Below are 12551 nucleotides of genomic sequence, written 5' to 3'. Positions count from 1 at the left end.
ATATTTTGCCCATATAATCTCTATAGTAAAGTATTTTCAAAAATAACGTTAAAAGTTTCATCAGCGTGTTATTTTTTTCGAAATCGGGCAAAGTTTGAAATACGGCAAATTAGCGTCCTTTCAGTCACGAAACTTACTGAAAATTACCCATTTTCATCTCGCTCGTAGAAAGAAACGCGATGTCCTCTATTAATGAAATATTTACAAAATATAAACATATCCTTGTTCTTCATAATGCACTAGTTAAATTTAGATAAGCTGGAAAATTGGAAATGCTTCGGCCGTTCGAAGAAACCCCATTTCGGCAGTTTAAAAATTTAGCAAATCTCATCCAATTTCAACACAAAAGAAACCCAATTGGTACGTCAAGTTTGAATTTAAAATAAAGATATTGTTGAAGCACAACCTTTGTAGTTTACTGTGTTAAAATATTTCTGGCGGCATTGCAAAAGTATCCAGTCAAGAGACCAAAATGTGAAGGGTACTTTGACACGAGGAGAACCTGTGAAACAAACAAGCGCCAATGTATGAACACAGTATTAGCACAAACTTTAGCTGATTTCTTTAAAACAGAGCCCCTTCAAATTTCTCTGGGGATGGATGATAATTTATAGATTCTTTCGTGAAATAAAATTATATCTTTTGAAGAATATGTCAATCAAACAAGTTATAAATACTCTCGCAGCGATCAAAACCCACTCGCTTTCTCTCAGTTTGCTCGAGAAGATTATAAGAACTTACCCGATTCTTGAATTATCTGCGTTACTTAGGACAATCTTGCACTCGATTGTTGAGTCTACCAATATCCTGAATAATATTTGTACCATGCTGACCACATGATAGCGTTAATTACTCTAAATGTGACAAGACGAAGACGCGAGCAAAGGTCGCATGTTGACATTCCTGAACTTTGTCACAATAAGATTGCGTGACACTTGCGTAATGGAATTTGGCAGACCTGGTAAACTGGTATTATAATTTCAGTGTTAGATAATACCGAATGTTCTAAGTACTAGTTTTTCGCCCTGACATCAAAGCCTTAATGGCATCTTGTGGTTATTCTTGCTTCGTTGGTGGTGGCTGCGGTCCAAGTTCCTTCAATCCGGCCAATGTGCAATGTATTGCAATCGGCGATTGCAAGAAAGATGTCCGCTCCCACCTAGTCTACTGCAAAATTAGCGACGATTCTGGCGTCGACAGTGAAACAAAGCTATTGCTCACTCGCGCAGGTAGGTTTTTAGCCATTGCAAATCCATCATGCCGTTTTAACATTTCTTTTTTCTTATATACTACCTTCGTTGACGGAAATTTCAATCGGTTATTTCCAGGCATTTTTGAAATAGAACAATCTCATTTGAAAATGACGGTGTGCCCTCGCCATCGCGATTCATTTGGTACCAGATGGCGGTGTAATAGGTCTCGTTGTACCATTCCTGCTGAAATGGCTGCCCACAAAGGCGAATCCTCAGCTCCTAAAGCTCAGTGTGGATTAAAGAAGGCGCATTCCGCATACGTTTTGCAGACCACGAAGATGCTTGTACCAATAGGCTCGCGTACGTATTTCACATTGTTTTAACATTAATACATCATTCAATTGTTAGCTTGCGCGAGAGAAGCCGAAAGGACAGGCAACGTGGAGATTTGCTGAGCACGTGGCGCCAGCGCAAAGCGCCCTCGCACGCGTCTCGCGTTCCACGCGTGTCTACCCCTTGATCTCTTCCTCGGCCCTCCCCCTGCAGGCTACGTCAGAGTTGTAGATTATTGAATTGTTTTTAAATTACATATCGCTTCCACGAATACCAGGTATAGCAAATTAGAGATTTTATGTCCTGGTTAATTTGCTAGCATATGATCTTTCACGAGGGCTAAGAAGAAGTCTCGCACGGGGGAGATTTTCAAGGGATATATAAGGCTTTTATAAGGTTCACGAAAGAAAAGTAATATAGAATGTGGTTTATTTTTGAAGACTACTCTTTGTCTTTTATCACGTTTTTTTTCTTTTTGTGCTAAGTTTTACTGATAGCTACGTTCGCCAGTAATAAGTGATTTTCTATCTTGGGTTCTTATATTTTCTCGACTTTGCAATGGTTTTTATGGTACATGTTATTTCTTCTGAGTTCGGTATGGTAAAACGGTCTACGATTATGGCGTTTTCTTACAATGAAACAAAGGAAACATATATTTTGCGCGACATGGGATAGTTACCTGTCCCGAACTTTCAAATGGAGTTTTAATTTAAAAACGTCATAACACTCCACTCTAATGACTTGAAATTAGGGTACAAATATTAAGTAACAAGTATATATATTTTTTTCTGTACAATTATACAGCTATTTGCAGGCAGTGCAGGGAATATTTGGCCAATCTTATCGCAAGTGCGGCGGTCACTGAAGGTGGCAGCGAACCTGCGCAGGCGGCTGAAGCCACTGACAGTCAAACAGAAGAGCAGGAATACACTCTTGAAAAGAGCGACAAATCTCCACAGGGAGAGGTAACATCATTTCTGCAATCAGAGTCTGTTGGCGTTCAAAAAGCCGATCGTTTCATGTTTCATGTGTTACGACAAAATTGTGCATGAGCATCATGAACTTAAGGCGGCAGAGCAATGTTGTTGTTTTTTTCATTAATATATTAAACAGTTACATGTTGCCCCTTTGGAACACAGGAAGAAGATCTTAGTGCTGCATCTGACGAGCTGACAGTAGGCGTTGGGCGAATGAAGATCTCTGATGACAGCCCTATCCTTTCTCCTGAGACAGCCAGTACAGTTTCTTCTTCTGGAGAAGGGAATGGCCCTTCAAGGGTGGGAGCCCGACCAAGAGATGCCCTTAACATTTTCCTCAATCAGTGTCAAATGCAGTCGCTCGGAAGGCCTTGGCTGGATTGGGGCGAAGTCAGTGTGCGTACAAGACAGCGCTATGCTCAGCGATCTGGTGAGATTGTCGCAGCTGTACTTAAAGTGATTTCGTCCAATAACGCTCCCCATCTGTGGAAAGCGCTACAGACGTCCGGTACCGTGAACCAGCAACTGGGTCTCCATCACGCATCTCTTCCATCAGAGACAGCTTACCTAGAAGCTCTGGCAGAGGCATATAGCAATGCCACCAGCTGGGACACACGGCGGCAGGTGCTGTCCGTAATGTCAGGAGTCGCCAGTTTCAAAGCCATATCTGAATTCATACCTGGCTTGACCCAGTATCGGTACACAACGGCCAACCTACACCGTGTTCAGTACGGACGGCATGCTCCAGTGCCCAGCTGCGAGTCCCCAAGACTAAGGATAGACGTAAACCAACTGGATCATTTCCTGGGGTTTATCACAAGCCCTCATCTCGTTCAGGACCTACCTTTTGGTGAAAAACACCTCCAGCTCTCGTCCGGGAAAATTATCACGGTGCCAAACATCATTCGCACAATGATACCTGAACGAATTGTGATGCAGTACAGGCAGTATTGCATTGAGAACAACTTCAAGCCTTTCAGCCGCAGTACCATGCTACGAATACTGACAGAGTGTAGTGCGTCGGTGCGAAAGTCCCTACAAGGCCTAGATTATTTCGCGGCAGAAGGGGCGCGAGCATTTGATGACCTTGCTTCAATAGTGGATGATATTTCTTCACTCAGAGTTGACGGCGGAGAATGGGCAAGGCGCATTAAAGATTCCCTGAAGGCTGGAAAGCTCTATCTTAAAAGCGATTTTAAGGTTAACTATAGTTTACACTTGTTTACACTGTAGTGTATCTGTAGTGTACATTTTTTGTTGTTGTTGTTGTTGTTGCTGTTTTTTTTCGGAGAGACTTGTTCAGGGAAAAGGGTTGAGAAACATAAAATTCTCTCCCCAAAATATTCGAAAACTGAAGCGCTTAACAGCAGCAGTAAGAGACATGGCTACAGCTGCAACAGTAGTAGCAGCAGTAGCAGTAGCAGAAGTAGCAGCAGAAGTAGTAGCAGCAGTAGTAGTCGTCGTCGTCGTCGTCGTCGTCGTCGTCGTCGTCGTAGTAGTAGTAGTAGTAGTAGTAGCAGTAGTAGTAGTAGTGGTAGCAGTCGTGGAAGTGGTAGTGGTAGTAGTAGTGGTGGTGGAAGTGGAATTGGTAGAGGTAGCCGCAGTAGCAGCAGCAGTAGGAGTAGTAGTAGTAGTAGTAGTAGTAGTAGTAGTAGTAGTAGTAGTAGTAGTAGTAGTAGTAGCAGCAGGATCAGCAACAACAACATAACTAAAAAAAGCAGCAGACACAGTTATGTTGATAGTGTGAAAATAACAGGATGTCTCTTTGCCTAATCAGGTGCACATAGACAGTGAGGCTAGAGTGGCTGACCACTGCAGTGTATACGCACTGAGCGACCCATCTGAGTCTGCGTTCAAACAGCGTTGTGACCACAAGCATAACGAGTTCTGTGATCAGTGCCAAGCCCTCAATGGTCCCCTACAAGAGGTCGGCGAAGCTGCGCAAGATGCTGAATTTTGCAACGAGGATGAAAGAGATGAAATTCTCTTTCTATATGAGTCGGCAAAGCGATCTATTCAGGCATGGAAAGCCCACCAGTTGCGGTCAGTACAGCAGGATAAATCGAGGATGGATGTTCTTCAACTGCTGAACGACAACACCGTACTGATTATCAACGACTGGGCCATGAAGTTCCTCCCCCAGCTGTACAGGGAATCTCAGCAAGATTGGTTCGGGAAGAGGGGAATTTCCTGGCACATCTCTGTTGTGTTTCGGAGGAAAAGTGGGGAACTGCAGTCCCAGGCGTTCATCCACATTGTTCAGTCTTGCAGTCAGGACAGCACTGCCGTGATCCTAATAATGCAGCACGTGTTAAAAACCCTGAAAACGGAATATCCGGAGATTACTTGGGCCTACCTTCGTCAGGACAATGCCGGGTGTTACCATTGTGCCAATACTGTCCTTGCGTGCCAAACAATGGAGCAGTCAACTGGAATCAAAGTAGCACGACTGGATTTCAGTGACCCCCAGGGTGGCAAGGGAGCAGCCGATAGACTGGCAGCTACGTGTAAGTGCCACATCCGGATTTACCTCAACGAAGGCCACGATGTTACGACAGCAGAGGAGATGAGGGAGGCCCTGCTTTCCCATGGGGGATTAGAAGGTGTCAGGGTAGCTCTCTTGCCGTCAATAAACCAAACCGTGGAGCTGCAGAAAATTCCTGGCATAAACAAGTTGAATAACTTTCAGTTCACTAACGGATCCCTTCAGGCCTGGCGTGCGTATGCTATCGGTCCAGGAAAGAGCATTGCAAAGGAGAAAGTTTCATGTAAGTGCCATCTTATTACCAATGTGTCTTTTTAGTTATTTTTAGAGCCACTTTGGTATTTAAAACATATCATGGGGATGTGTTGACGAGCTTAGCTGATAGACAGCCACTTGAAAACTGTTGCTAAGTGTTCAACTGACAGTTTTAAGTAGCTTTTATTGATGAAATAAATTGAGTGTAACAAACAAAAAGCGTTCTTAATATTTTCCTCCGAGAACAGATTACACTTTCTTCAGTAGAAAGAAAGTCCCCACACTCGTAGCGAGTCCCCATGTTCTTTGGTAGTTGACTGGAATCTTTACTGACATCATCAAGATGGAAGCCAGCTACCAGAGTACTGAGGCGCCTGACGTGCTTCCTCGGCATGATAATGATAATGATGATGATGATGATGATGATGATGAGGAGGAGGAGGAGGAGGAGGAGGAGGAGGAGGATAGTAGTACTAGTAATAGTACGCATTAGGTAGGCCTCTTCACTCTGATGTGATGTTTATGCTAATTCTGCCTAGTTTTATTACAGATGTCAACTACGGCTGGCTTTCTGTTTCGTTTTCGCCTGGTGAGTTCAGGGCAGTTTCTGCAAAGCAACCAAAGCCAGCCCGGGTCCAAGTAACCACGGCCGCTGATCAGCAACAATGTGCCAGTGCTGAAGGTCCACAATCTAGTGTCTTTTCATGCCCAAAGGAAGGTTGCGTTAAAGTATTTCAACGGTCGTCTGCCCTGGAACGTCACCTGTCGTTAGAATCCTGCTCCATGTCACCGGAGAGACACACTCTAATGGACCTGGCCAAGCAACAGTACGCCACCCGTCTCCAGGAAGGCCTAGGCCCTCTTCCTTCTCTGCAAGTATCCAGCTCTGTTGACAGCTCGAACCAAGGTGAAACTGTCAAGGAAGGCTGGGCACTGAAGGAAATGAAGAAAGCCTACCGGTTCAACGAAAAACAGAAGACCTATCTGGAGGCGAAATTTAATATCGGCCAGTCCACAGGTAGGAAGTTGGAACCGGATGTTGTTGCAAAAGAAATGCGCCGTGCCCGGGGCACAGACGGGGAAAGGTTGTTTTGTGGTTCAGAGTTCCTCACTCCCCAGCAAGTGTCGTCTTACTTCTCGCGCCTTGCAGCGAAGCTGCGTCAGCAACAAGTTGAGGTGACACCAGAGGATGTCTTAGCTGCCGAGGAGCAAAGCAATTTCTCTCTGGCAAGAGCAGATGTGATTTCCACGCTGCATATCCGTCACCCAATAGTCGTTGATCAGTACGAGATTTGCTCATTGGTTAACGACAAAGCCGAGTTTCGGAAAACAAAGTTGGGGATGCTACAGCATCTCTGCCAAAGTTTGGAACTAGATGTACCAGTACCGGCAGTGAGGAGGAAAGCTCCGTATATGGCACTCCTGGAAGAACTTGTAGAAAGCTGCCCCTGTAGAGCTACAAAATGAAGCACTAAAAAATAATGCAAGGCCTTTTACTATCAGCCTTTAAAAGTTTCCGTTTCGTTTTCAAGAAAAAGCTGTAAGTGATTAGCCTTGCAAAGTTTAATTATGCCACATGGACACTAGCTTGTTGAACATTAGCCAGTCCAGAGGTCTCAGTTAGTGAGAACGCCCAAATTTCAAAACAAAACCCGAGGAAACAAAATGAGCGGAATTGTGCGGAGAGAGGGTGCTTTTAAATTTGGGTTCATGTTTTCGCGGTTCTCACTATTCTGGAGCTTGGAACAGGCCAGGCTGCAAAACAGTCTTTTTGTGCGCTGGTCCGTCGTAGGATCATGTGCGGTCGTTTCTTGTAGGAAAAGAGAACTTGAATGACATTCCAGGCTTTTTGTGCCTCTCGAGTATCTTATCTGCACTTGAAAGACAAAAATTTGACTGTTTTGCAATCAAGGATGCGTGTAGACATAAAATGCAGGTGTGGCCCCATACAGCTTGCAATGTCTACTTTACTTGCTATTGTATCATAGATAAAACCTCCAACTATTAATGTTAGCCTTTTGCTGTAGTTAGGAAACGCTATAGTAACTGGCCACTTCGTTCTTGATATTTGCAAAGATAAGTGCCATACAGTAGAAAATAAGTGACTGTTGAAAAAAGGGCACTAAGCTGTGTTCTAAACGTCCACGAGGTCTCCCGCGCAAGGAGCCCCCCCCCCCCCCCCCGCCAAAAAACCCCCGTTTTTCAAGCACGGGGAGTGTATATTTGGCTAGACGGCTAGTTTAGGAACTTGAAGAACTACATATTAACAAAGGTAAAATGCGGAATTGCTTGTCGTTTGTTACTTGCTCGCCTTCGTAGCGCGTGGGGAGATAGTTCGGTTACCAGGTCCCACGCGGTTTTGATCACGCCTTAGTTTGTCATAGTCACGCAGTTACAAGGATTTCAACTTTTTCCGGTTAAAAAGAGTTACTGGCGCTGCAGATCAGATCACTGTGGTAAGTCCTCCTTAGCGAGTTTTTTTCGAATTCAGGGCTAGAATAAACTGCTAGTTTAATGCAATTTCATAAAAATTTATACTGGGATGCGACAATCACATAGCTGATCTCTGCTGTCAACTTTGACCTCTTCTAAGTAAATGTATTCAATCTTCGCTTGATAATTCTAAAGTAATTTCCCTTCCTGTCTTAAAAACTCAATCAATAGATGAAGTAAGGCTTAGAAATACTCTGACATTTGGTTTTTCCTGACTGTTGTATTTTTGAAAGTAGCCGAAGCAGAATAATGTAAACAGTTTCCAATTACACAATTACAACAACATGTGCCTAATACTGACTTCTACATGTGTAAAAAGACATGAGTTAACAAAATCATACAAAATGTTATCCTACTAAGTTCAACAGGGAATAAGATACTATTAGCAATTTCTGTACAGCTTATAGAAAACATATTCTTTGTCGGAAGTGATAATTAAACAAAGGACTTGATTTGTAGCGTGACAGCCGTTGTTCGTTTCACAGGTTCTCTTCGTGTCAAAGTACCCTTCACATTTTGGTCTCTCGACTGGGTACTTTTGCAATGCCGCCAGAAATATTTTAACACAGTAAACTACAAAGGTTGTGCTTCAACAATATCTTTATTTTAAATTCAAACTTGACGTACCAATTGGGTTTCTTTTGTGTTGAAATTGGATGAAATTTGCTAAATTTTTAAACTGCCGAAATGGGGTTTCTTCGAACGGCCGAAGCATTTCCAATTATCCAGCTTATTTAAATTTAACTAGTGCATTATGAAGAACAAGGATATGTTTATATTTTGTAAACATTACATTAATAGAGGACATCGCGTTTCTTTCTACGAGCGAGGTGAAAATGGGTAATCTTCAGTAAGTCTCGTGACTGAAAGGACGCTAATTTGCCGTATTTCAAACTTTGCCCGATTTCGAAAAAAATAACACGCTGATGAAACTTTTAACGTTATTTTTGAAAATACTTTACTATAGAGATTATATGGGCAAAAAATGAAGGAATTCGAAATTTCACGACTGACGCCCGATTTTTGATAATTGCAGAAATCGGCTCTTAAGCAATGTCACGACTCTAACTCAAGACGAGACTCAACTGCTTGCTAGGGGTCTTTCCTTTTGCCCTACTCCACGCCAAATTGACTGGACTGAAATCCGAGCTGATTTTTTTGAGTTCAGCCGACGTATGCGACTCCTTGAGTTTTTTCACGACTGACCTCCCCAAAATAATCTTAACCCATTTCGTCCCAAAGGTACATGGACCCCTCCCCCCCACAGGGACCCAGCACTCGACACTTTTTTAGACGCCGTGGAACATGACCTTTTCAATGTCACACCAGCCCCTGTACGTGACAATTTGACAACACGCGAACGCGATGCTCTCAAACGTCTCCGCAGACGCACTGACATTGTCATCAAGTCAGCAGACAAGGGCTCGGGTGTAGTTGTTATGGACCGTAACTGGTACATTGACGAATGTTCACGACAATTAAACGACTCTAAATTCTACAAAACCTTAGACAAAGACATCACCACTGACATTCAAAAACGCATACGAATTTACGTAGAACGCATGCACCGTGACAAGATTATTGACGATCACACTAAACGTTTTTTAATACTGACTGATCCCAAACCCGGACGATTTTACATACTACCCAAAATACACAAACAAGGTAACCCCGGGCGTCCCATTGTTTCCAGTAACTCTCACCCTACAGAACGCATCTCTCAGTTTGTAGACTATCACCTCAAACCTCTGGTACAGACTACACAATCCTTCATAAAAGACACTACACACTTCCTTACCAAACTCCAACAACTCGGACAATTACCCAATAACGCCATTCTTGTCACTCTGGACGTTTCTTCTCTCTACACCAACATACCTCATAACGAAGGCATCAACGCGTGTCGACACTTCCTCGAAACACGTAACCGCACCCCTTCTACCATAAGTTCCGAAACTTTATGTGACCTCATACGCATGATCCTTACCATGAACAATTTTACGTTCAACGACAAACACTATCTACAGACTCACGGAACTGCTATGGGAACCAGAATGGCTCCTTCTTATGCCAATTTGTTTCTCGCCAAATTTGAGACGGACGCATTACTACGTGCTCCATTTCAACCATACATATGGTGGCGCTTCATAGACGACAACTTCATGATATGGACACACTCTCTCGACGACCTCCAAACCTTCACTACTTATCTCAATAACATTCACCCCACTATTAAATTCACATCCAATTATTCTCTCACATCTATACCCTTTCTGGACGTCAGTGTGTCTCTCTATAACGGCACTATCACTACCGACCTTTACACTAAGCCTACTGACAAACATCAATACTTGTTACAATCTTCATGTCATCCTAGACACACTAAGAGAGCCATTCCATTCAGCTTAGCTCTCAGACTTCGACGTATTTGTTCTTCTGACGAAACTTTTAAACTCCGAACAAACGAACTCAGAACCTATCTCAACAAACGGGGATACAATCTTTCGTTCCTCAACCAAGAAATAGGACGGGTCAACGGCATCCCACGTTCCGACGCTATAGCTACTAAAGACACCTCCGACACCAACCAACCTATACGAGTACCCCTTGTCGTCACATACAATCCAGCCCTTCGCTCTGTATCATCCATTATTCGCAAACACTTCAACATCCTATCTTCATCTCCCCGCTGCGCAAACGTTTTCAAAGCCACACCTCTTGTTGCCTTCCGACGGACCAACAACCTGAGTGATTTACTTGTTAGCGCCAAACTACGTAATCCCACACAAAACAACCTACCCCATGGATCTTTTCGATGTGGGGACAACTGTTTAACTTGCAACTACATAACAGACGGACGTACCAGCTACACATTTCATTCTACCGGCGAAACTAGACATATTACTCATCATATAGACTGTAACTCTAAAAACGTTATCTACATGGTACACTGCAACCGCTGCCACAAACAATACATAGGAGAAACAAAACGACGACTTAAAGACCGTTTTAACGAACACCGTAGACCAGTCGACAAACAAACAAACAGTTCCAAACCCACCACAGTTTCAGAACATTTTCTTTCTAACAACCATAACGCTTCTGACATGCTACTAATTCCCCTCGAACTCATCAAATCTAATCGTGACAGTGTACGCAAAGCTAGAGAGGCATACCTCATCGACAGAGGTCAAACTATTGAACCCTTAGGTCTTAATAGGAGAGATGATACATGAACATTTTTCCCGTCTTTCATCTTCCTAAGTTATGTAATTAACTCATTGTTACGTATTTTGTTTTCGTCTACCACGTTGTAACGTTAGCTTATACCTATTTACCAGTTGTATTTTCAAATTTCAAATTGTAACGTTTTTGTTTATGCAACTTTAGCCTTTTTTCAGGTATCTATTGTAACTGTTTAAATTGTAACGTATCTTGCCACAGGGTCAGTCTCAAACATACCCTGAAGAAGACAGGCCGTGGCTTTCGAAATATTGGAAAATATACTTCCCTAACCGTGAAATCAGCCTTGCTCTTTTGTTAGATTATTTGCTTTACAATTTTTTTGCTGATTAGATCCTTCACTACAGGATCCGGTACTTTTATTTTGTCACGGTGGTCCTTGCAAACACAGTTTATCACTGAATTTTACTGCACAGTCTTTTACGGCCACGATCCTCGTTATCTACTTCAACGAAGCGATCCAAAATAGAAAATGGGAATCGAATTATCATCCTGGAGACAACGCATTGGAGTTTTCGTGCGTTCTCCCAGACCGAGACCGACCCGGGCAAGACTTAACCTCAACACTAATAATTTCTTTGCGCCACGCAGCCTTCACAAGTCCAGCTCAAGGAAATCTGAAATCCTGTTGTGCCTTGTTCTTCTTGGCTGTTTGTACGTTTCCATTACCCTTGTGCAACAAACTACAGTCAGTTTACCACAACCTGCAGAAAGTGACTCATTTAATCGACCACCAGGAACACAGAGATCATTTTCCTTTCGCAGCCGTCCACACTACCAGCTATCTACTTTACAATACTTGCACACGCCTTCCCTGCTTCGGATTACCCTAAGTATGGATATCCATCCTAATCCTGGTCCTGAATCAGCACATATTCTCAGAGACTTCACCAACCCTGAACAGCGTGTACTCTTCAACAAAGCCAAACGCCTCCAACTTAAACTCACCCGATACGAACACCATCAATCTAATTACATCTATTACTACAATCACAAGATCATTCCCAAAGGCCTAATCATCAAATGTCGACCAACGTTTGAATCATCATCCTGTGAACAATTCCAGCGTCGATGGACAAAATTACTGACAAGAACATCTCGCGAAATGATTAAACTCCTTCAAATACAATGCAAGAAACACTTGACACTGCTAACTTCAGAATTTAATTCTATCCTACATCAACTCAAATCTACGTGCTCTGATTCTACATTTGTTCACATTAAACACTTTCTTCAGACTTCGGCAGCCGAACTATCTCATGTACTCCTATCTAGAAAACGCAGGAAACAGTCCTCAACCAGTGAGTATGCCGCTCGCGCTTTTGCTCGTACACGTCAAAATAACCGTCCTAACCGACCCGATAACCAAAATAACCGTCCTAACCGACCACAACCTACTGTCACCCATTCGCAGTCACCTATTGACGCATCCACTAATCACATTCAACCCATTAACACCACTGCTAATAGTTCCACACCCATACGCAATCATAGACGTCGACCCAAACGGAAAACGACAACTAACAGATACTGGAGACGCGACAATCATAACATTCAACTAGACAGTAACGC

The 12551-nt window shown here is 43.1% G+C and overlaps 1 protein-coding gene across 1 annotated transcript; it reads left to right on the top strand.

Moving 5' to 3' along the window:
• Window positions 1-664: 664 nt before the first annotated feature.
• Window positions 665-7406, top strand: LOC146483613 (uncharacterized). The gene is made up of 5 exons (XM_085105757.1): window positions 665-1553; window positions 2331-2491; window positions 2666-3703; window positions 4281-5271; window positions 5794-7406. Exons 1-5 carry the CDS (start codon window positions 1043-1045, stop codon window positions 6708-6710), a joined length of 3618 nt encoding a protein of 1205 aa, XP_084961883.1. The 5' UTR covers window positions 665-1042; the 3' UTR covers window positions 6711-7406.
• Window positions 7407-12551: the final 5145 nt, after the last annotated feature.

This window comes from Pavona decussata, unplaced genomic scaffold (genome assembly GCF_977016875.1).
Source record: "Pavona decussata unplaced genomic scaffold, jaPavDecu1.1 SCAFFOLD_38, whole genome shotgun sequence".
Classification (NCBI taxonomy): domain Eukaryota; kingdom Metazoa; phylum Cnidaria; class Anthozoa; order Scleractinia; family Agariciidae; genus Pavona; species Pavona decussata.
This window is presented reverse-complemented; position numbering and strand designations above follow the sequence as displayed.